The sequence below is a fragment of the Cornus florida genome, unplaced genomic scaffold, assembly GCF_030987335.1.
Source record: "Cornus florida cultivar Cherokee Brave unplaced genomic scaffold, ASM3098733v1 CherokeeBrave_3.0.0_Hap2_Chr02, whole genome shotgun sequence".
Classification (NCBI taxonomy): Eukaryota; Viridiplantae; Streptophyta; class Magnoliopsida; order Cornales; family Cornaceae; genus Cornus; species Cornus florida.
Genome location: NW_026775572.1, coordinates 33657245 through 33679601, shown reverse-complemented (window position 1 = coordinate 33679601; position 22357 = coordinate 33657245). Strand labels below are relative to the sequence as shown.

The 22357-nt window shown below is 34.4% G+C and overlaps 1 protein-coding gene across 1 annotated transcript; it reads left to right on the top strand.

Annotated features, from left to right (window-relative positions):
- Positions 1–6019: 6019 nt before the first annotated feature.
- Positions 6020–15323, top strand: LOC132294611 (PWWP domain-containing protein 1-like). The gene is made up of 3 exons (XM_059792522.1): positions 6020–6242; positions 6322–7743; positions 12383–15323. Exons 1-3 carry the CDS (start codon positions 6050–6052, stop codon positions 15028–15030), a joined length of 4263 nt encoding a protein of 1420 aa, XP_059648505.1. The 5' UTR covers positions 6020–6049; the 3' UTR covers positions 15031–15323.
- The last annotated feature ends 7034 nt before the right edge of the window (positions 15324–22357 follow it).

The following is a 22357-nucleotide window of genomic DNA, read 5'->3' as shown; positions in this document are numbered from 1 at the left end:
AAAAAATTTGAATTCCCACACTCGATGCAAACATGGTGAAGTAATGACTTGGCATTTTTCAATATTTTCATAATAAACCTTGAAAGTGAAAATGCATAGAATACAAATTTGATGTCATTGGCTTATGGCCTTATCATTACATGTTTAGAATCAAATATACACATTTCGACATATAAGGCTACAAGTGGCTTTTCAAGCCAACCTTTACAAGAATTGAAACTTCCGAGTCTACAAATCATCCAAGCATGATGAGAATCTCGAACCTTGATTCCTGTACCTGAAAAATACCCCCAGTAATTTCGGGATAAGTAACATAAAGCTACTCATAGGAAATGAACATGCAAAGACCTAACATTTTACAAAGTTATTACCTTAACCTGAAACAATTCGAAAGGGGTCATGCCACCTAACGTCTATGTCATAAGTGAGACTTAGGAAGCATTCTAAGCTACCTTAGATTTGTAACGACCCAAACTGGGGATCCGGATCGCTAACCGGGTCCTTACCTGAACCCGAGGACATACTAGGGGTAAAATGGTCTTTTTACAATATTAAAGGATAACCCATCCTTAAACTAGTCAAATGAGGTTTAAAACAACTATCCTAGTCATTCCATGTTGTTCGGTGAGGTTCTACGGTCACCGGATATGAATTCCCAAAAATGCCCTTACCGGTTCAAGGGGAATTCTGACACTGTCCCACTAAAATGACCATAACTCTCAACATGGATGGAATTTTAGGATGAGGTTAGTCTAATTGGAAAATTAACTCAAAATCCTTGAAAATGGTCTCAAGAATGACCTTATTTGGGTCCGGAACTAAGAAGTTACGACCGTCCGAAGTTTGGTGTTCAAAGCTGCCAAACTGTCAACCAAAATGCACACACTGGGGGACTTGAACCGGTTCAAGATGGACAGTAAGCCCATACGTGAACCAAATGCACCCCTTGAACCGGTTCAATGAAGCTGAACCGGTTCAAGATGTCTAGAACCTTAAAATCAGCCCAGAAAATGCCTAAAATTGATTTTGTGTACTTAGGCACTCCTTTGGTCCCTTAGTGACATTTCTCAAAGCCCAAACCTATCCCAAATCTTCATTTCATGATGATACCAACACAACTATATATAATTAAAAATCCAATAAGGCTATACATGAATCCGTTACATCATTAAAATTAAACGAGAGTGTCATACATCGAAAATGTGGCCTTAAGGCCTTACATGGATATTAAAATCCTGGTGAAACCACAAAATACAAATGGATGGTCTTAAGACCATTTCCAACCATGTAGGTGATACAAAATGTTCCTCAATATAATATACAACAAATAGGAGTAAAATACACATCGAGTACAAAAACCCAAGTCCGTTAACACGACTAAACAGGTGGTGGATTGTCGTCCGCCACTCCTTTGCCATGCCCTGAAAAATGTTAATAATAAAGGAATGAGCATAAAGCTCAGTAGGAGGCGCCTAAGACATACCACTTGTGACTCCGTGAATTCTAAACAATGAATGGAGTAAAGAGAACGGGATCATACAACTCAGAGGAGAAAGATAACCATAATATCAACAACAAACAATCCAAGTCACAATCACGCTATGTATGCCAATGAAGTGCAATGCCATACTCATGTCGTTCCCCATTTTTTGAAACATTTCCGTTTCAACATCCAAACCGTCAGTGTAATCCGACCCAAAGCACCTCTAAGGCGTCACGAATGGAGGGTTAGCTAACTATCCACGACTACAAGGCACCTCCAAAGCGTCGCATTCAGCTTAGTTAGCTCAACCATACTCCCTTCTAGACTACATTAACACCACAGACCACTAGGCGTCTCCTAGGCGTCCGGGTTTTCGCAAACACTTTTCAAAACATTTACCAAAAAAATCGTTTTTTCTTTCCTTTTCAAATCCTTTTCCCATTTTTTCTCAATGTTTATGCATAAATGTATCATGCCATCTCATGCCATATCAATATTCATTATCATACTTTTAATTTTAGCTTAACCACCTAATATGCTTTATAATAACACAAACAATGTATTATGCTTCCAAGCAAATACAAATTTTAGCATGTTAAGCACAAAATATATGAAAACAAATCCACATAAGCATGCTTCTCACAACAATTCCACAAACCACTTACACATATATCCTCTACACATAGAATTTCACATAGATATACAAATCATTCAAGAGTTAATCACAATTAAGCATGCATTTCACACAAATCAACTTATACACATAATCACGAGCTTCATATACAACAACTAAATCATTTTAAAGGCAATCCTTTCAAATTAAGCATGCTTAGCTATAATTAACAAAGAAATATTCACAAGGAGCAATAATTTCATGAATTAGGAACTCCTACCTTCAATAAAGCAAAAATCTCTAATTTCACCTCAAACCCTAGGATTTATAGATCCCCCAAATTAGTGGCCAAATGGAGATTGGCTCCGACCAAATTGTAGACCTCGTCGTGCTCTTCGAATAGTCGCAAACGGCTTCCAAAAATTTCAAGTGATGAGGGATGAATCAAGATTTGAAGTTTGAAATAAAAAAAATAGGAAAAATGGAAGCTTGAGAAAGAGTGGAGTGAGGGGAAAATGGTGAGAAATGAGACCAAAATGTGGTCTCTAATTCACTTTAAAGGCCAAGGTGGGTCCCACCAATTTCTTATTTTATTTTTCTTTTTCTTTTATTCACATTTTATACCACATATACATATATACACATATTAACTTGCATCCACATAATACACAATAAAATAAATATGATGCAAATGGACCCGACTAAAATCAAAATTCTGGTAGTGGGTCCCACATTGGTCCGTCCGGCCCGAAAAATAAAAAAATACAAAAATAATCACCCATGCATTTCAAAGAGTCCTGAACTCAATGAAATGCCCCAAACAATTCTCGATCACAACTGGCACACTCCACAGTGTCCGGTACGAAAAAGGTAAAAAGACTAAAATGCCCTCGAAAAGTCAGAAAATTCCAAAAATGAGAAAATGACAAAAATTGGAAACATTACAAGATCGTTTCTAGCAAAAATCACCTCATTCATGCAATTCAACAACATAGAAGCTTGTTATACGAAACAACCAGATATAGATTCTCAAAGTTATAAACTTGAAATTTAAAATGTGAAATCAACTAAAATGGTTCATGCTACGTAACGTTTATGTCCCAAATGAGTCTAAGGAATCATCCTAGGCCACATTAGAACAATACAACCTAAATCACAATATCAATGTAATTTAACCAACATTGGAACTTCCAATACAACGCATAAAGTATGATTTCTCAAAGTTAACATCTTGAAACTCAAAATGGGAAATCAAATAAGGAACAAGAAGTTATGATAGCATCTAGTTATCAACTTGAAATGAAATGTGAAATCAAACAAGGTGAATACTTGGGCATCACGCCGGATTAGACCAACACTATAGTTACTTTAGGGTTACTAGCCCACGGGTAATCTCCTTATGTGCGCACTAGGCTATAGAGGGATAGTCCCCCGTACTAGAATCATGTCTTAGCCGTAGTCAAATAACGATATCCCCAAGTTTCAAAATTTAACAAGTTGTGCAACAATGTATATATCAGCATGTATATACAAGATAATCAATTATCTACCACGCACAACCAAATTCGGAAACACATACAATACATGCTCTAAGTCCACTATGGTATGACAAATGTCGAATCTTCAGTGTGCGATTTGTTACACGCTATAACAATGCTACTCAATATTGAAAACATAAACTCATGAATCTAAATATAACAACAATGTTATCCAATACTCAAAATGTAACCAAGTAAATGTACAACAAGTCAAAGTCTATGATTTAAACATAGAAACAACTTCCAAAACATAATTAAATCTATGGAGCAATTAGATAGAATTTAATTAAATAAAAAATAATTAAATTCTCTAGATTCCAAATCAATTCCAAATAATCTCAAATTAATATATGTTGAAGGACATAACATAGTTATCACATATATCACATCAAATAACCAATTAAGTGATTAAAACACTTAGAATAAATTTAATTAACTAATTAATTAATTTTCTCTAGATTTTTAAATAACTCCAAATACTCTCAATTTAACATATGTTAAAGAACTCACCTAGGCCTACTTTAATATCACATTACAAGTTAATTTCATGCTTGATACAATTATATGAATTAATCTTTCCCAAAAGAAAAATATTAAATAAAAGTTGCTATTCTTATTCAAATAATCCAAATTTAATATATGTCAACAACTATACCAAGGCCTAAATTTCTATCATGCCACAATTTAATTCTAAGTTGAATATCATTATGAGAATTAAATCTTAAACATAGAAAATAATTAAATTAAATTATAGATTGTGAACAAAAGTATGCATAAAAGTTGTATAAGTATCAATAGCATGCAAGATAACAAAAATATAAACTATAACATCCTCTACCTCAATTTGAGATGAAAATCTCAAATGCCACCAAAATGAAACCGCTCCGAATCCGACGAAACTTCGGGATTTTGTCGGGGACAACATGGTGAACGATAAAATCCAAAGAGGACATACCAAAATCCTAACTTGACCTCAAACCCGAACTAAAAAAATGGCCAAAAACGGATTCTAATAAGGGAAAAGATGCGCGTAGTTAAAATAAACATAAAACACAAGGGCACTACGACTTTTTAACAAAGGGAAAAAGCTCAAAAGAAGAGAGAGAATGTGGTAGTCAAGGGGCTGCCATGGAATCTGGCCAAGAGAGGGAGGAAGAATGTGAAAAAATGATTTTTCACTTTAAAGCATTCTATTTATAGTAAAACCTAAAAAGTGCTCCGAAAGGGCCCCACTGGGACTGGAAAAGTGGAATTCGCGCAGACACGCTCAAACGGCAAAACTTCGTGAATGAAAAAGAACCGAAATGAGAAAAGATGAATAAAGGAAGAAACGGCGTCGAAAATCGAGTCCCGAGCAAAGAAATATGCCCCGAACAAGTTCAGTAACAACCAGGGCCGGAAACCCTGCAACTGGGGAAAAACGATCAGAAAGCAATTCTAAGAGTACAAGACTTGACGAAAAGTGAAAATGAATCCCGTACAAGGATCCAGGCTCAAAACGTGGTATTTTGCAATAACTTTCGTTAATTACACAATGGCCCATCTAAAAAGGGTTAACTGTATTAATGACCCAGAATGAAAATATTTTCCAAAAATATTTTCTTAAAAACCTCTGAAATAAAATATCTTCAAAAATATATTTATGAAAAATATCTCAAGAAAAGAAAAAGTTTCTAAAGAACTGTGCATCCATGCCCATATGGGCACCGGAGCAATCAGAGTACTTTTTTACAAAAGTAAAGATATGTATTTCGTGGAAACCATTTAAAATGAAGATACGTGAAGTCAAAAATCAACTCCGAACACAAAAGTGAGGTTATGCCAACAAAATGACAAACGGGAAAAAGACAAAATAGGGAAAATGACGAAAAATGAATAGTGTCGAAAAAATGAAAATGTAGAAATGACGCGGCCCTCAAATAAAGTTACCAATCCAAATAAAAGAGTCTCGAAAATCATTTTAGAGTACCAGAAACGACACTAAGTGACGAAAAAACTGAACTCAGAAAGGAAAAAATTAACGAAAAAAAAATATATGTAAAAATCTAAGAAAAAGGAAATGAAGAAAAATGTTGTCGTTACATTTTTCTTCATAAAAAATTTTCTTTGAACTTAAAATTACCAAACACCAAAAAAATTAAAAAAATAATTTTGAGAAAATGTTTTACACGGAGACTGAGTATTCCGATTTAAGAAACCTATCTTAAATGAATATTAAAGCCGTTTTAAATGGAGCGGGTACCCAATGGATGGGTTGCCCTGGGTGAAAGTATACAACACCGGGGCTACTTACGCGTGGTACCCCGGCCACGTGTAACACCGATTCGGATGTATTTATACGGTGTCGTATTGATTACCTGTTTTCGGGTCTGGTTATTTAGTACGAGTACTACGTGCTCCCGAACACAGATTCGCATGTACCGCATCCATTCTCCATCTCCGCCCTATTTTCATCAGAACCCCCTCTTCTCTCTCTCCGTATCTATCTTCACACACCACAAGCACCCACTGATACTGGGGGGTTTCTACTCCCCGATTCTCGCATATTTGCGAAAAGTTCATCAGGTGTCTCGCGTTCGTTCTCCATCAACTCCAGCCTCTGCAAAAGGTATGTCTTTTCCATATCCGAACTATCGATCTCTTGATTTCTACTATTTTGTATTAATTTTATCTCGATATGATATCAGTGATGAACAACAACGATTTCGGATTAGATCGAGTACCTGATGGAATCGAACAGGAATATCGATCGGAACCTAGGGTTTCAGTGGTCGATGATGTTGTTGATAGTAGCTCTGATGAAATCCTCAATGGAGGTATTAGTAGAAACGTGGGTGTGGATATAATTGAGTCTGAAGAAATTAGGGTTTTACAAGTTGTTGTGTTTGATAACTCCGATAAGGTCGCTGACGGTGGTGATGATGGGTCTGGAGGAATAAGGGTTTTCTCGGAGCATGGGGATCGGAATCGGGGGAGTGATGTTGATGTTAGGGTTTCGGGTGGAGATGTTGACGTTGTGGAGAATGGAACATCTGATGAAATTAGGGGAAATGGAAAGGGAAAGTGTAAGGGTAAGGTGATCGATTGTAAAGGGATTAATGAGGAAATGAAACCTAGAGTTCGTGAAACAAAAAGCAAAAATTTGACACCAAGGGGAAGTACTAGTCAATCCAGTGATCAGGATGGTGGGTCTGAGCAATCTGAGTATTGGAAAAAAGAAGATGGGGTTAATTCCTGGGGAAAGGGCCTTACAGAAGTGAATTCTGGTGTGATTGACCATAAATTTGATGCCCGGAATGGTGAGATGGAGCATTCAGAGTCTAGGTTTAGAAAGGGACATGTTGAAGTGGGGAAACCAAATTTATCTCAGTATGATCCGATGCTTTCAGTGTTTGATGAATTTGCTGCAAATGGGAAGGGTAAAGCCGTCAGGTCTGGGCCATCAACCCTGCTACGGTATGGATATGAAATAGGTGATATGGTTTGGGGAAAGGTGAAATCGCACCCATGGTGGCCTGGCCATATATATAATGAAGCCTTTGCATGTTCTTCAGTTCGTCGAACTAAGAGAGCAGGTCATTTACTGGTTGCTTTCTTTGGTGACAGTAGTTATGGGTGGTTTGACCCGGCCGAGGTTATCCCATTTGATCCTAATTTTGGTGAGAAGTCGAGGCAATTAAATTCAAAAAACTTTGTGAAGGCTGTGGAAGAGGCAGTAGATGAAGCAAGCCGGAGATGTGGGTTGGGCTTGGCTTGCCGGTGCAGGAGTAAATACAATTTTTGGCCCACAAGTATTCAGGGGTACTTTTCTGTTGACGTTGTTGATTATGAGCCTGGAGCTGTTTACTCAGCAAATCAGATTAAAAAAGCTAGAAACAGTTTTCAGCCCAGACATATTCTTGCTTTTATAAAGCATTTGGCATTGATGCCTACAGTTGATCAGCCTCTGAGTATTGATTATATTAAAAATAAGGCTACTGTTATCTCGTACCGGAAGGCAGTGTTTGAGGAGTTTGACGAGACTTATGCCCAGGCGTTTGGAGCCCAACCAGTGCGACCTTCTCATGGACAGAAAGAGGCAGCACAGCCTGTTAAGGAGCCATATAAAGGTATCAAATTAATGTTCTGCTGCTTGGTTTATTTTTGATGCTATAGACACTTCTTCTTGCTAAATTTTGAATAATGTTATGCCTTCCTTTTGCTACATATTTCTACGCCAATAGATCAAACATCATCGACTTCAGGTTTGGGAAAGGGATATCCTCATAAGTCATATCCTCAAGGACATGACTTCTCTTCACTTGATGTTGAGAGGAACCTTTACACACAGCAACAAAGACGACTCTGAGTAATGAGATTGTGCTAAGTGCATTATGCTTCTTGCATATCTCTTCATTGATTTTTTTAACTATTGATATTACTTTTCGATATTAGATTATGTTATTACCAGGTACTGTAGGGTATTAGGGGTACATTTATTTATTAAGTTCCAAAATTGAGGTATAATGGAGGTAATTCAATCTTTGAGGTTTGGTGGAATGATGAAGAGAATAGGCTCCATTTGTTTCCTGAATATCATTGAGAAGAAATAAGTTACTTTTAAATAGCTTCTTTTATTATTTATTTTATTTTTGTCTCCTTTTTTTCATGGAGTAATGTTAAGTTAAAGGAAAGATAGAGAGAAAATGTTGTTTTTGTTTTTAATTAATGTTTTAAATTAAGTTAAAATGCAATATATTGTATATACTGTATATGCAGGTGTAATAATGCAATTTTTCTAATTATCATCATTATGATCACCATCACCACCATAATTATTTTTTCCATCATCATTATTGTCGCTAGTGTTTTTACTATTGGTTTGTGGAGGTTTGGTGCCACAATCATGGGAGGAGCATTGACATATAAAAGGCTTCTTCAAGGATGAATGGTTGGTATTAGTTTAAGTTGTTCCTGGTTTTTGTTATAAGAACTCTTGGCATACAGTAGGTATGGGCTTAGTTTGGTCTACATGTTTGGCCAATCAAATTGTGAAAAATATACAGCAGATCCGTAGAGGATATTTTGTTACTTTAGCTAATAAGCCACTCCAGCTAATTTAGGAAGTACATCTATGCTTCTTGTGCTTGTTTCTCTCATTTGTCTTTGAAGTCATTTGAGACTCTTGCATGTAACCTTATGAAACTCTGTGGATGTGGTTTTTATTTAGTTGCTCATTTTCTAGACCATAAATGTTTGGCATATGAACTGAATGTTAATATATATATATTTTTTGTAGAGTATAAGGAGTAATTAGCATATGGGTTACGGTATACAGTTTGTATCATTTTATTTCTTTTGGTAATATTTAATGTGGAAGATCGCGATTTTTTTCGATGAATTTTGACGAGGGAAAATTAAAAGGTAGCGAGCAGAAGTTAAAAAGCTATGATTAGACGTAGAACTAGTCTGACACAGTTTCTATCATTATACTTCAATATATTCAATGTGGTGCATTTTTCCCGTGTCCAAGAAATATGGCGAAAATGAGATCATTCTAACAATCGCTGAAATTCAGTCAAGTGTAAATATTGGGCTCGAGACATTGCTTTCAAATATTGCAACTGAGTGTGTTCTGAGCAGTAATATGTCTTCCAAGGAAAGAAATTTGTGGGAGGTTAGTGTTGCCCTAAGACCTGGTCTAAGATCCTGGTTCAATCACTATATAGTTGCAATCCAGTCTAACAAAGCATGGCTATTGTCTATTTTAGGATAGATGGTAAATTTTTTAGCATAGGTTGTTTTAACATATCAACTATCCCAATTATATCTTGTTAATGCACCAAGGATGAAAGTGTTATGGTGTTGACATCACTTGAACCATGCGGCTGTGTTGTGACCACAATGAGAGTGTGATATGGTCATATGCGGAAATTCGGGTTTGTTGAGGCATTGGTGCTTGGGTAGGGGATAGGCAAAGCGAGGTAAGTAAACGGGTGAATGTCACAATCCATAGGTGTGGTTGTGGCACTCTCTCTCTGAGTCTCTACGGTAGAATGGAAAAAGACTTGCATGACGGATAGTACTCCAGCTGTTGACACGTGCAAAAAATGATTATAAATTGGGTGGTTTTTCAGCACATCGGACAAGGGAGTTGGTGGAACGAGTGTGTGTGTCACATGCGTATGCTGCCTCTGACCTTCTCTTACGTTCTGCCCTAGCTATTCTCCCAATCTTCGACATCCCAATACTCCCATTGTTGTGTATGTGAATCACTCGAATTTTGTTTGAAGCATTAGATTGCAGAAAGGTTTTCAACCATATTTCTAGTTCCTGGTTCAATTTTTTTTCTTTTTCTTTTTCTTTTTTTGTGATCATTAGCTGACTTTCTGTGTTATTGCACTAATTGGACGCTTGTAATTAGTTCAGAAAATCAAAATTATAAGGCTTTCAGAAGTATGATTACAAAAATGAAAAATACATTATGAAATCTAATTTCTGTATGTAATTCGCTCATCAAATGGAAGCAACAAATATGTATGCACACAAGTTGAGCAAACTTGCTTTGTATAATGGTGGTCCACTGGAGCAATGATGTTTCATGTGAGTGAAGTAATTCCAAGTCAAGAAACCATCCATTGGGAGTCCCTTATTTATTTTATTTTAATAATTTTAAAAAGTAAGGTTTTTCATTGCACAAAACCATCATGTACAAGAAGAAAGGATGCATACCCCCTATTACATGAAACAAAAACAGAGAACCATCCTCTCAAAAGAAAAGAGAATACATAAAAGAAAGATATAACTAACCCAGCCAAAAAAAGATCTATGAACAATAAAACTGCTAGCAAAACCCCTGAACTTTACTCCCTAGCCAATACATTACACAACCAAATCAAGAAAGGAGCATAATCTAGTCTTTCTACACCACACAACCAAATCAGGAAAGGAGCATAATCTACTCTTTCTATTGCAGAAATTACAGCAGGGAAGCTCACAGTAGGAATGAAATCTGCTGGGCCCAAAATACCAATCATAGCCGAACAAAAATTGAACACCAAATAAAACCATTGAAAGGATTATACTTAACAGAGGTCCCACCACCAAATACCACAGATAGGACAAAAAAGAGGAGACAAAGACAACTAACCCATTCAGATTCCATTTATTAATAAGCCATTTATTAACCTGATTCTCTTTAAAACCTTCAAGAGAAAAGGCATTTCATTACACTCGGAATTAAATATTCTCAGGTTTCTTTCTATCCACACAAAGACTTGCCTGTTAAGAAAACAAGGGATCTACCTTTGGGAGTTAGGATATCCCAATTTACCACACACCTCCAATCACCTTTAGGCCAATCTAACGATCATTTGACTTTGATATAAGAACAAATTCTATATGCATAACTGTATTGAAAGTAAAGATGTTCTCTCTCATCAGTCTTCTGTCTGTCACACAAAGAATGAGGGCTTTAAACCATACAATATCATGCCACAAAACTTTAAATTTTTTATTTCTGATATCATCCCAAGTTGATTTAATAGAAAACTCATTATTAGTAGGCAACCAAACAACCTTATCTTCCTCCAGATCAGAATTCATAGACTCCCTTAGTTCCAAGAGCTTTGAGGTTTTTTTTAAAGGCCTTTTCCACACTGATTGTTGTCAGTAATATCAGCAACTGTAGCATTTATCCCCAACCCAGAATCATATGTAACTAAAGTACCTATTCTTGACACAATAGGCCTCATTAGTAACCAATAATCATTCCATAAGGAAGTACTCTGCCCATTACCAATTTTATGCTTGTTTTTTTAGTCTAAACTTATCTCTTACCTTCAAATTCTTCCTCCAATTCCAAGAACAGTCGCAAGGAATCTTCAAACTCCGAAAATTCCTATTCTTGATCAGATCTAATTGGACCCAATTAGCCCACAAGATGTTTTAGGAACAACAGGTTTATTCCACAAGCAAATATCAATTTTGACAACTTTTTGACATAGTTCCTGTAAAACCTTGCTCCATTTTTTTTTTTGTATGAGGTAGAGTGATGGAGTGATGTGGAAAGAGGGTTGTTTGGTCTATACAGGCATTGTGCGAGTGCTGTTGTCATTATAAAGGACCTTTCCCGGCTTTTGGAAGCATATTAGAAGAAAGGAAATACGTTTTTTTTTTCCCCGAGAGTGCTATGCTATCTATTTTGAATAAAAAATGGTTTCAGACGTTTTAAAATATATATTATGTCAATCCTTCACAGTAGGCAATCTACACTTCCGGCTAATTACATGCCTAATGACTATTAATTGACATCCAATTACATTTACAAATGGAGAAATGAGACCTTGTAACAGTAAGTTCACGTAAAAGAGCCTAGTTGCTGTACTCTAAAGTTATAGTGTGTATAGGCACCCTAAAATTTGGTTGCTACTTTTGTAATTTGATCCATCTTTTCTAACTAATTATGCTATTCGCATCCATTTGATTTCTGCTTGCATGGAACCAAAATATTAGATTAAAATTTTTCTTCTCTTGCGTATGTGGTTCCAATACTGATGAGTTGATCTTGTATTCTTATAGAGCCCCTTCTTCGTGTGTATGCCTCTTATTCTAATTGTCCTTGATGCATTTTTAACTTGAGCTGGAATTTTCTCTCTTAAATCTCACTATTAAAAGTTTATTGCTTGTTTTATAAGAAGACATATTCAATTCATTTCTACCACTGTACTGTCTTCATTCTCATTTTATGGTCTTGTTGTCACTGGCCAGCTCCTCCTAGTGGCCCACAGGTGATTGCAGAAGCTTTAGGTAAGGTGGAGAGATCCGCAAAACCAAAAAAATTCAAGGACCAAGGAAAGAAAGACAATTATCTTTTTAAACGAAGGGATGAACGAGATGAGTTGGAAACACACCAAATCAACCTTGGGCTAGCAAGTTCCTCTGTCCACCCCACTAATGGAGAGGGGTCTTCAGCACTTGCTGCTGAGAATTACGTCCAGCCCATTATTACAGAGAGGTCTTCAACATCAGCAGCTGGAAATTGTGTGTTGCAAAAGAGTGTTCCATTGGTCTCTAGAAAGTCCAAGATTCCAGGTAAACATAAACAGACTCGGACAATCAGTAGGGATGGTGCTTCAGCTTTGCATACGGATGTAACTGTCCAAGGCACTAAAACTTTAGAGGAAAAATCTTCTGCTGTTAAATTTAGCATGATTGGTTCTCAGGTAAATGCAAGTAAGGTGGAGTCCTCTGCCAGTAATGCTGCTAGTTTTCCCATTGGTGAGAATGATACTCCAGCCTACAGCAGTTATCTCTTCGACCCAAAGTCTTCTCTTGATAAGGGGAAAGGCACTAGGGTAGAAATGGTAGAACGCAAGGGATTGACAACTGGTCCTGCAAGTGTGGGTGCTTCTAATGTTTCTGGGAAAGTGGTATTCCCTGGCATAGTAGATAATTTGTCTCGCACTTTTGAGCCTGAAGTTGAGAGGATGATCAACTTTAAAGATGATCCTGAGAACTCAGAGAAGATTAAATTGGACGAAGGTTATCAGCAATCTCCAAGTCTACCTACCACAGCCAAAGAATTGTATGGACAGAAACAAGTTCATGATGGTCACAAGGGGGTGAAGAAGGGCAAAGCTCTTAAACATACTACTAGGGAATTGAGTTCAGATAAATCTGCCCCAGGGGAGAAAATGAAGAAGAAGAGAAAGAAAGAGTTGGACACCCAAATGAGATCTGATCTTATGCAGAAGCATGCAGCTACTGAAAAAAGTGGGGCAGTGGTGGGGAAAATAGCTGGAAAATCGGTAGAAGTTGAGAAGAAGAAGAAGAGAAAGAAAGAGTTGGACACTGAAATGAGTTCTGATAATATGCAGAAACATGCAGCTATTGAAAAAAGTGGCGCCCTGGTTGGGAAAGTAGCAGGAAAAGTGCTCCAAGTTGGTTGGGCTCATGTAGATGACTCTCAGGTTGACTGTCACAAGAAATTTGATCAGGCCACTAGTTCGTTGTCGCCTGATTCTGCTAGGATGGAGCCAATGGCAAGGGCAGTCAATTCTGAACTCGAGCATCTGCAATTACTGAGTGGTTTGCAATCTCTTGCTCTCAACCCCTTCCATGCTGTGGAGAAGAACAATTATGCGTTTATACAGCAGATTGTTCTGAGATTTCGGACCCTTGTTTATAAGAAAAGCTCAGTCCCGTTGTCAGCCCTTGTGACTCAGTCAAATGAAGATAATGCTGTTAAGTTCCCAACTGGTAATGGGGTTTCTGATGATTCTCAGGGTAAGAATATTAGCAATCTTCCATCTCTGAAACCATCAAAACCTCTTGACAAGCCTGATGATCCGACAAAAGGTGGGTTTAAACGAAGCCCATCCGACCGTCTTGAAGGAATGGCTGCAAAGAGGTTGAAGAAAATTAGTGATTTAAAAACATTAGCTGCAGAGAAGAAGGGAGCGCCAAAGACTGAGGAAGCCCCACAGGGTACTGTAAAAGAGAGAGTTGCTCCAACACCAACAAAACCAGTCAAAGCAGATTCTGCTAAGAAAATGGAGCCTCCAGCAATGGCAGCAAACCCCACAACGCTGGTGATGAAGTTCCCTCCCCATACCAACCTTCCATCTGGTTCTGAGCTGAAGGCCAGGCTCGCTCGTTTTGGGCCGTTAGATCATTCAGGAACTCGTATTTTCTACAAGTCCTCAACGTGTCGTGTTGTGTTCCTGCGCAAACTTGATGCGCAGGCAGCATACAAACATCTTAGCGGAAATAATTCCTTATTTGGCAATTTGAACATAAGATGTCACCTTAGGGAAGATCCAGCACCTGAGTCGGAATCTGGCAAAGTCCGAACAGAAGACCCTTCTGTGGAGAACCTGCAGTCAAAGGAGACTGCAGTCGACCAAAGGTTGCCGGCAGCACCTGCACATCAGCCTCGACAACAGCCAGCAGTCCAGCTGAAGTCATGTCTGAAGAAATCTACTGGTGATGAGACGGCCACAGTCCCAGCTAGTAATGGTGGTAGTAGGGGGACATCTCGTGTAAAATTCATGTTGACTGATATGGGTGAGCAATTGATGGTTGCTAATAAGAACAACAATGGTATTTTTCCTGATGGTGCATCTTCTTCTCATGCAATGGATTTTAATAGTAAGAATTTTCAAAACATCATTCCACCACCATCACCGTCACCGCATGTTGATCTTTCTAGCTCTCAATTAGTCCCAAACAATTTGCATAATGCTGAAGTAGTGGCGGGGATTTCTCGTAATTTTAACACACCCACCTCTTTGGCTGCACCCATTGCAGCCAACATAGACATTGCACCGCAGATGATAAGCCTTCTCACAAGGTGCAATGATGTTGTGACCAACATGAAGGGCTTTTTGGGCTATGTCCCTTACCATCCTCTTTGATGAGAAATTTGTCAAGATTGAAAATGGTTAATTATGCAAAGCAAAGGCCGGAAGACAACATAAAATGGAAATGAATAGATGGCTCATGCTCTCCCAAGTCAGATTCTGTACTTCAAATCATGTACCGCTCTCAATCATGTACGAACAACCGCTCTCAATCATGTACGAACAGAAGAATTTGACATGGGGACTTTATTTATGGGTTCGTCTTCTTATACTCTCTTTTGTCTGGTGGGACCGGCTATATTTAAGTTTGCTTTACAAATAAGTATGCTTTTCATTGTTGCGTGTCTCCTCTGGTGTGTTATGGTAAAATAGTAATTATGGATAATTTTGTCCATGGATAATTTTGTCCATAGTAGTTGGTCCATGGTAGCTTGCTTCTTTTTTAAAAAAATTTAGCATGCGGAGTCTGGCTGTTATTAGAGTTTATATTGTTTAACCAAATTTTATGTTGAGAGTACCGAATCAGTTTTAGATTAAGGATTAAAAAATATTTAGTTTAAAATTTGTACTAAATTTTTTCTAATTTCAAATTTAAAGTACCGATTTGTTGCCGATAAACATGATATGGACATATTCGTTGTAGTTTTCATTTATCAATTTTGTACTCTTGGTGAAAATTATATTATTTTAACTAAAAAGACGTAACTTTAATATTTTAAATTTAAATTTAAATTTTGGTGAAATAGGATGAGAAGAATTTGTTACAAGAAACTAACCTCAAGATAGGTCAATTGTTTGATTTGAAATTGAAATTTGAGAAAATTTGCAATTTTAATTTTAGGTTATTGATTTGATTAAGATGAAATAGTATGGATATAATTTGCTTTTCTTCTTTAAAAAACGTTAAATTTTCGGCATAAAAAATAAAAATGGAAAAATACAAATACGAATATTATATATATATACACATACATGTGTGTGTGTTTTTTTTTTTATTTTTTGTTTAAAATTTCAACATTAAAAATTTGACCACATATATTATTTTTCTTTTTCTTATGCCTAATATATTTTTATTTCAATAATATAAAATACTAGAAATAATAAGGAAGTATGCACTGTTATGTAAATATTGAGGATTCTAGTTAATTGAAAATTTGTAAAAGTTGGTAAATTGAAAAAGATTCCAGAGAGTACATAAATATGTGGATATTTTGATGGAGGGTTTTAGAAATTGAATCATTGTAATGCATTTTAGTTTTTTTTTTTGTTTTGTTAAAAGTAATGCATTTTAGTTGATGCCTATATATAGGTGTACTTCCTCCCATGTATATTGGATTAAACGTTACATATATATATATATTTTTGTCAAAGACAATAATCTACGCAACAATGTTGTGAGTTTAAAATATAAATTTAGTGATATAAGAAAAAAGAATTCGTTAAACTAACCTTATATAAGTTCCGCATTTTAAGGGTATGTAGTTAGGTAATTGGGAGCACATTAATTTAGAATTAAAATTATAAAAAAATTACAATTTTAATTCAGTTAGAATGAATTAAAATGAAAAAATGAAGGCATGTGCGGAACCACTCGTTTGTTGTTTTGTTTTATTTATTTATTTTCTTAAATGATTTGGTGGTTGAATGAATACACAAGCAACCCGTATTAATCCAAATATCCTTTGTGTGGTGTCTTGCTTATACCAAATGTCACCCATTTTCTTCTGCAGGAAAGGATGCAGAGCCCACTTGGAACCTTCTTGTTTTTTTTTTCCGTTTCGTCTTTACCTCCCTTTATATATAATATATAATAATATATAGCTTCACATCTTTGTACTTCATCAATCATTACCAAACAGACGAAAATACAGACAGTCTGGCCCTTGGGGCAATCCGAACCCAATTCGAACTTGTCCCATTTTTTTTTTTCAAGTTTGGACAATTATTTTTACAAAGGGGTTGAATCTGCAGTTTGAAAAATCTCAATCTAGATTTAATTGGGATTGACGTATTAACAATCCAAACAAATCCGAACCTAAATTCTAATAATATTTTCATATATATTTAATTAGGATTACTTTTTTTTCTTTTCAACTTCATTCGTTAAATTTTAACTTATTTTATATTAACATTTAAGACGATTAATTTTCTAAAAATTTATTTGTAATTTATTCAAAATTTATAAAAATGTCTTTAATTTTTTTTAAGAGTAATTTAATTTAAAATTAATTTTAGATCATATAAATTTTTGATATGAAGATTAGCTACATGAGTAGCTCAAATTTATCCCAATTTTGAACATGGAATCTAAGCCCAAGTTGTAAGTTCGAATTTAAAAATAGAAGAATGAGTTGGGCTTGGGTTGAGTAGTTAAGATTGAAGATAGGATTGGGTTAGGCATTGATTTAACATTCCATATGGTGAGTTCAGCTCAAGTTATACCTCAAACCCGCCCTAATTGGATTCCTAGTACTGACAAACACAAATACATATATAAAATATAGGTAACGTGCAGGAAAAAAGAAAAAAGAAAAAAAAAACTCCTTCAACAATGTCACAATTTACCGATAACCTCTTAAAATATATTTTATGCACAATACTATTACATTTTATTGCAAAATACTTCCATGCCCTAACTATTTTGTATTAAATAACCATAATACCATTCTTTATTGAATTATACTACAATTATCTATTTTTCTTATTAAAGTAAATTATGAAAAAAAAATTCATACTTTGATGACATAAATTTGCGTAAATTTACTTATAATCTTTGAAATTAATTTTTTTTTTGGTTGGTACTTATTATACTACAATTATCTATTTTTCTTATTATCTATTTATTTATTTATTTATTTTTTTTTTCTTGGTTGGTACTTACACACACATGCATTCACCGATACTCGAACCCTCTCCCTTAAGGTGATTTTTTTTTTTTTTTTTGACCCTAAATTATATACATAGATGTTGGAGAAGCCTAAGAACAATTTTTGGTTGAAATTGGGAAGTGGGTTTTTGGGAGAACTAATATACTGGAGATTGGTTGCGTGTGATGCTGGATTTGATGTTTTGCCAACTTTGATTTCTCAATTTTGTTCATCCTTCTCTATTGATCAATTTTATGATTGGGTATGTTAAACGGGAGTGTCAATGATTTGTTTTGGGTGTTATATAAATTAACCAGTTTTGATTCGTATTTGGGAAATGATTTTTTTGCTGGTAATATTTTGTAACTAAGAATTTTTTTTTGTTAGTCTTTGTTGGCTATTGTATTAAAATAATAGAAAAGATGGAGAATATATGTAAAAGTTACATAGTGATATTTCTTAAATATACAGACCGTTAGATTACTAAAATAGGCTTCACGGTCTTCAAATTTTCTCAGTGATTATATTTATCCTTTTCCTTTGAATTTTGTAGCAGCATTGTTTTTTTTTTTTTTTTGGTAATGGCTCTCCATTTTGTTATATTTGAAATTTTATGCTTGTCTTTTTTATTTTATTTATTTTATTTTTATGCTTGTCTTTTACTTGTTGCTTATTTGCCTTTTGAATTTCATGTGTTTTTTGTGGAGTTATTTTACTCTTAATTTTTTCAGATGTGAAAAATCATGAGGAAATATTTTGTTTTTCAAACATTTTTGAAGATGGTATTATCTTATTTCCTTTGTTGTAAATCATGCATTTATCATCTAATACATTATTTATCTCAAACTAATCAAATTCTAAACCAAATCTGGAACATACAGAACCTCATCAATCAACTTCTTACCAAATTTGGTATCAATTGTTAGATTAATTACTAAAATAGTTACTCTTTTCCTTTGAATTTTGTAGCAGCATTGTTTCTTCCACTCTCATTAATCGTAGGAGCTCTTTGTTTTGTTTTGTTTGAAATTACAAATTTCTCTTTTATTTGTTGTTTATTTGCCTTTCGAATTGCATGTGCTTTTTTTTTTGAGTTATTTCTGTAGTGCATGGTGTACTTGACCACTTCTTCTTTCTTCTCTTCATTTGTGAGATTTGAAAAATCATGAGAAAACATTTTGTTTTCAGATATTTTTAAAGATAATAATATTAATATGTTATTCCCTTTGTTGTACATCATCATTCATCTATCATCTTCAAAAATGACTAAATAACTTTTTTTTTCATTAGTTGTCTCAAACTAATCAAAATTTGAACCAATCCTGGGATATACAGAACCTCATCAATCAATTCTTTAACAAATTTGGTATCAATTGTCATATTACTAAAATAGGCTCCACTATTTTCAAATTTCCTCAATGATCTTAGTTACTATTTCTTTTGAATTTCGTAGCAACATTGTTTCTTCCTCTCATTAATGGTAGGAGCACTTCACTTTGTTCAAATTTCAAGCTTCTTTTTCACTTCTTGTTTATTTGCCTTCCAAATTTTATGTGCATTTTTTTTTTTTTGGAGTACATGGTGTAACCACTTCTTACTTATTCTGTTCATTTATGAGATCTGAAAAACCATGAAGAAACATTTTGTTTTCAGACATTTTTGAATATAATATTAATATCTTATTCTCTTTGTTGTACATGATGCATCCATATTGTTAAAAAATTGACCAAATAATTTTTTTTTTTTTTTTTCATTAGTTGTCTCAAACTAACCAAACTTATAACATACAAAACCTCATCAATCAACTTCTTATCAAATTCAGAATCAATTGTCAGATTACTAAAATAGGATTTAAGATCTTCAAATTTCCTCAGTGATCTTGGTTACTCTTTCCTTTGTATTTTGTAGCAGCTTTGTATCTTTCACTCTCATTGATGGTATGAGCTCTTCGCTTTGTTCTGTTTGAAATTTCAAGTTTCTCTTTCACTTGTTGCTTATTTGCCTTTCGAATTTTATATGTTTTTTCTGGAGTTATTTTTGTAGTGCAGGCTGTAACCACTTCTTTATTTTTCTCTTGATTTATGAAATTTGAAAAATCATAAGAACATTTTGTTTTCAGATATTTTTGAAGATAATATTAATATCTCATTCCTTTTGTTATATATCATGCATCAATCATCTTAAAATTTGACCAAATAAACTTTTTTTCTTTTTCTTTTTTATTTTTTTTAATCATTAGTTGCTTAGAACTAATCAAATTTTGAACCAAACTTGGACATTCAGAACCTCATCAATCGACTTCTTACCAAATTTAATATCATTACTAAAATAAGCTTCAACTAAGGAAAAAAAAAAATTTCTCTTTCATTTGTTGCTTATTTGCCTTCCAAGTTTTATTTGCTTTTTTCTGGAGTTATTTGTGTTGTGCTCGGTGTAATCCTTCTTCATTCTTCTCTTCATTTATGAGATTTGTAAAATCATGAATAAACATTTTGTTTTCAGACATTTTTAAAGATAATATTAATATCTTATTCCCTTTGTTATACATCATGCATCTATCATCTTAAAATGACTAAATAATATTTTTTTCGTTAGTTGTCTCAAACTAGTCAAAATTTGAACCAAACCTTGGAAATATAGAACCTCATCAATTAACTTTTTACAAAGCTTGGGTGTCAATTGTCAAATTTCTCAAACATGCTTCACCATCTTCAAATTTCCACTCTCATTAATAGTACAAGCTTTTCACTTTGTTCTGTTTGACATTTCAAGCTTCTCTTTCACTTGTTGCTTATTTACCTTTCGAATTCCACGTATTTTTTCTGGAATTACTATTGCAATGCATGGTGTAATCACTTCTTCCTTCTTTTCTTCATTTTTTAGATTTGAAAACATTTTGGTTTTAGACATTTTGTAAGATAATATTAATATATTATTCCCCTTTGTTGTACATCATGCATCTATCATCTTAAAAAAAGACTAAATAACCTTTTTTTTTTCATTAATTGTCTAGAACTAATCAAAATTTGAACCAAATCTGGAAGAACTTCATCAATCAACTTCTTACCAAATTTGATATCGATTGTCAGATTACTAAAACAAGTTTCACAATATTCAAATTTCTTCCGTGATCATAGTTACTCTTTCTTTTGAGTTTTGTAACAACATTGTTTCTTTCACTCCCATTAATGGTAGGAGCTCTTTACTTTGTTCTGTTTGAAATTTCAAGCTTCTTTCACTTGTTGCTTATTTGCCTTTCGAATTCCATGTGCTTTTTCTAAAGTTATTTTTGTAGTGTATAGTATAACCACTTCTTCCTTTTTCTCTTCCGTTGTGAGATTTAAAAAATCAGGAGGAATCATTTTGTTTTCATATATTTTTGAAGAAAATATTAATATCTTATTCCTTTGTTTGTATATCATGCATCTATCATCTTCAAAAATAACTAAATATTCTTTTTTCATTTTCCCAAACTATTCAAAATTTGAACCAAATACGGTTCATATAGAATCTCATCAATCAACTTCTTACCAAAATTTGGTATCAATTGAAACACACCTTAACTTGCACTTTTTTGTCGTTTCGCATACATACCCGAGATTTCACAAATTCATTAACTTTTTCTTTGTGAAAATTACCTTGGAATATTGGGAACCTTATTTTCCTACTAACAATAACGTTAAACATTAACGTTGATTTTCTTTTCTTTTCCATTTGAGCCTTGTTAGGTTCCAATTTTGATTTGAAAGCTTGCTCGGTTTGATTTTTGGTAGAATTGTTCAATCTATCCAGTGGATTTTTAGTGAACTCATCAATCGACAGCTACAACACTTGAATTTAGGAATTAGGCTACTTAAAACTTTTTCTTTGATTATTTAAGTTTTGACCAAGAGATTTTGTTTGGTGTCCACCTTTATAATTTTTGCTGTCCCAATTTAAAACTCAATATACTATGTTTCTAATATGAGTAACGAACACGTTTGGCCGCTAAAGATACAAAAAAATAAATATAGAAAGAAGTTGAAGAGGTTTTAACGACCCCTCTTCATCTCTCTGATTTCTCCATTTCTCTTCTTCATTCAGCTGCTTTCTTGATTCTTTCTCTCACATCCACTTCGTAATGAACTTTTGAAGTTTTTTATTTTTATTTTTTTCTTCTTCTAATCAAATCCCCAAAACTGATACAATATACATAAGCCAAAATATATATTTAAAAAAAAAACATGAATACATACCTTAAATCTTATTAGTGTATATGTATTTTTTCCTTTGATTTTATGAATCAATAGAGACTTCTCAATGGGGGTAAGTGCAAAAAACACTCCTATATTTTCAAAAATGTGCAAATAACACTCCTGCTATTCAAAATTGACCCCTCTAGTTTCAAAAAGTTGCAAATAAGGGTTTCTGACCAACATTTTTGACATGCGCCGTGCATGTGAGCAAATGTTGGCTTGTAATACCAAAAACACCCTTTTGCACTACCCAAAGTGCCCAAAGGGTGATATTTGCAC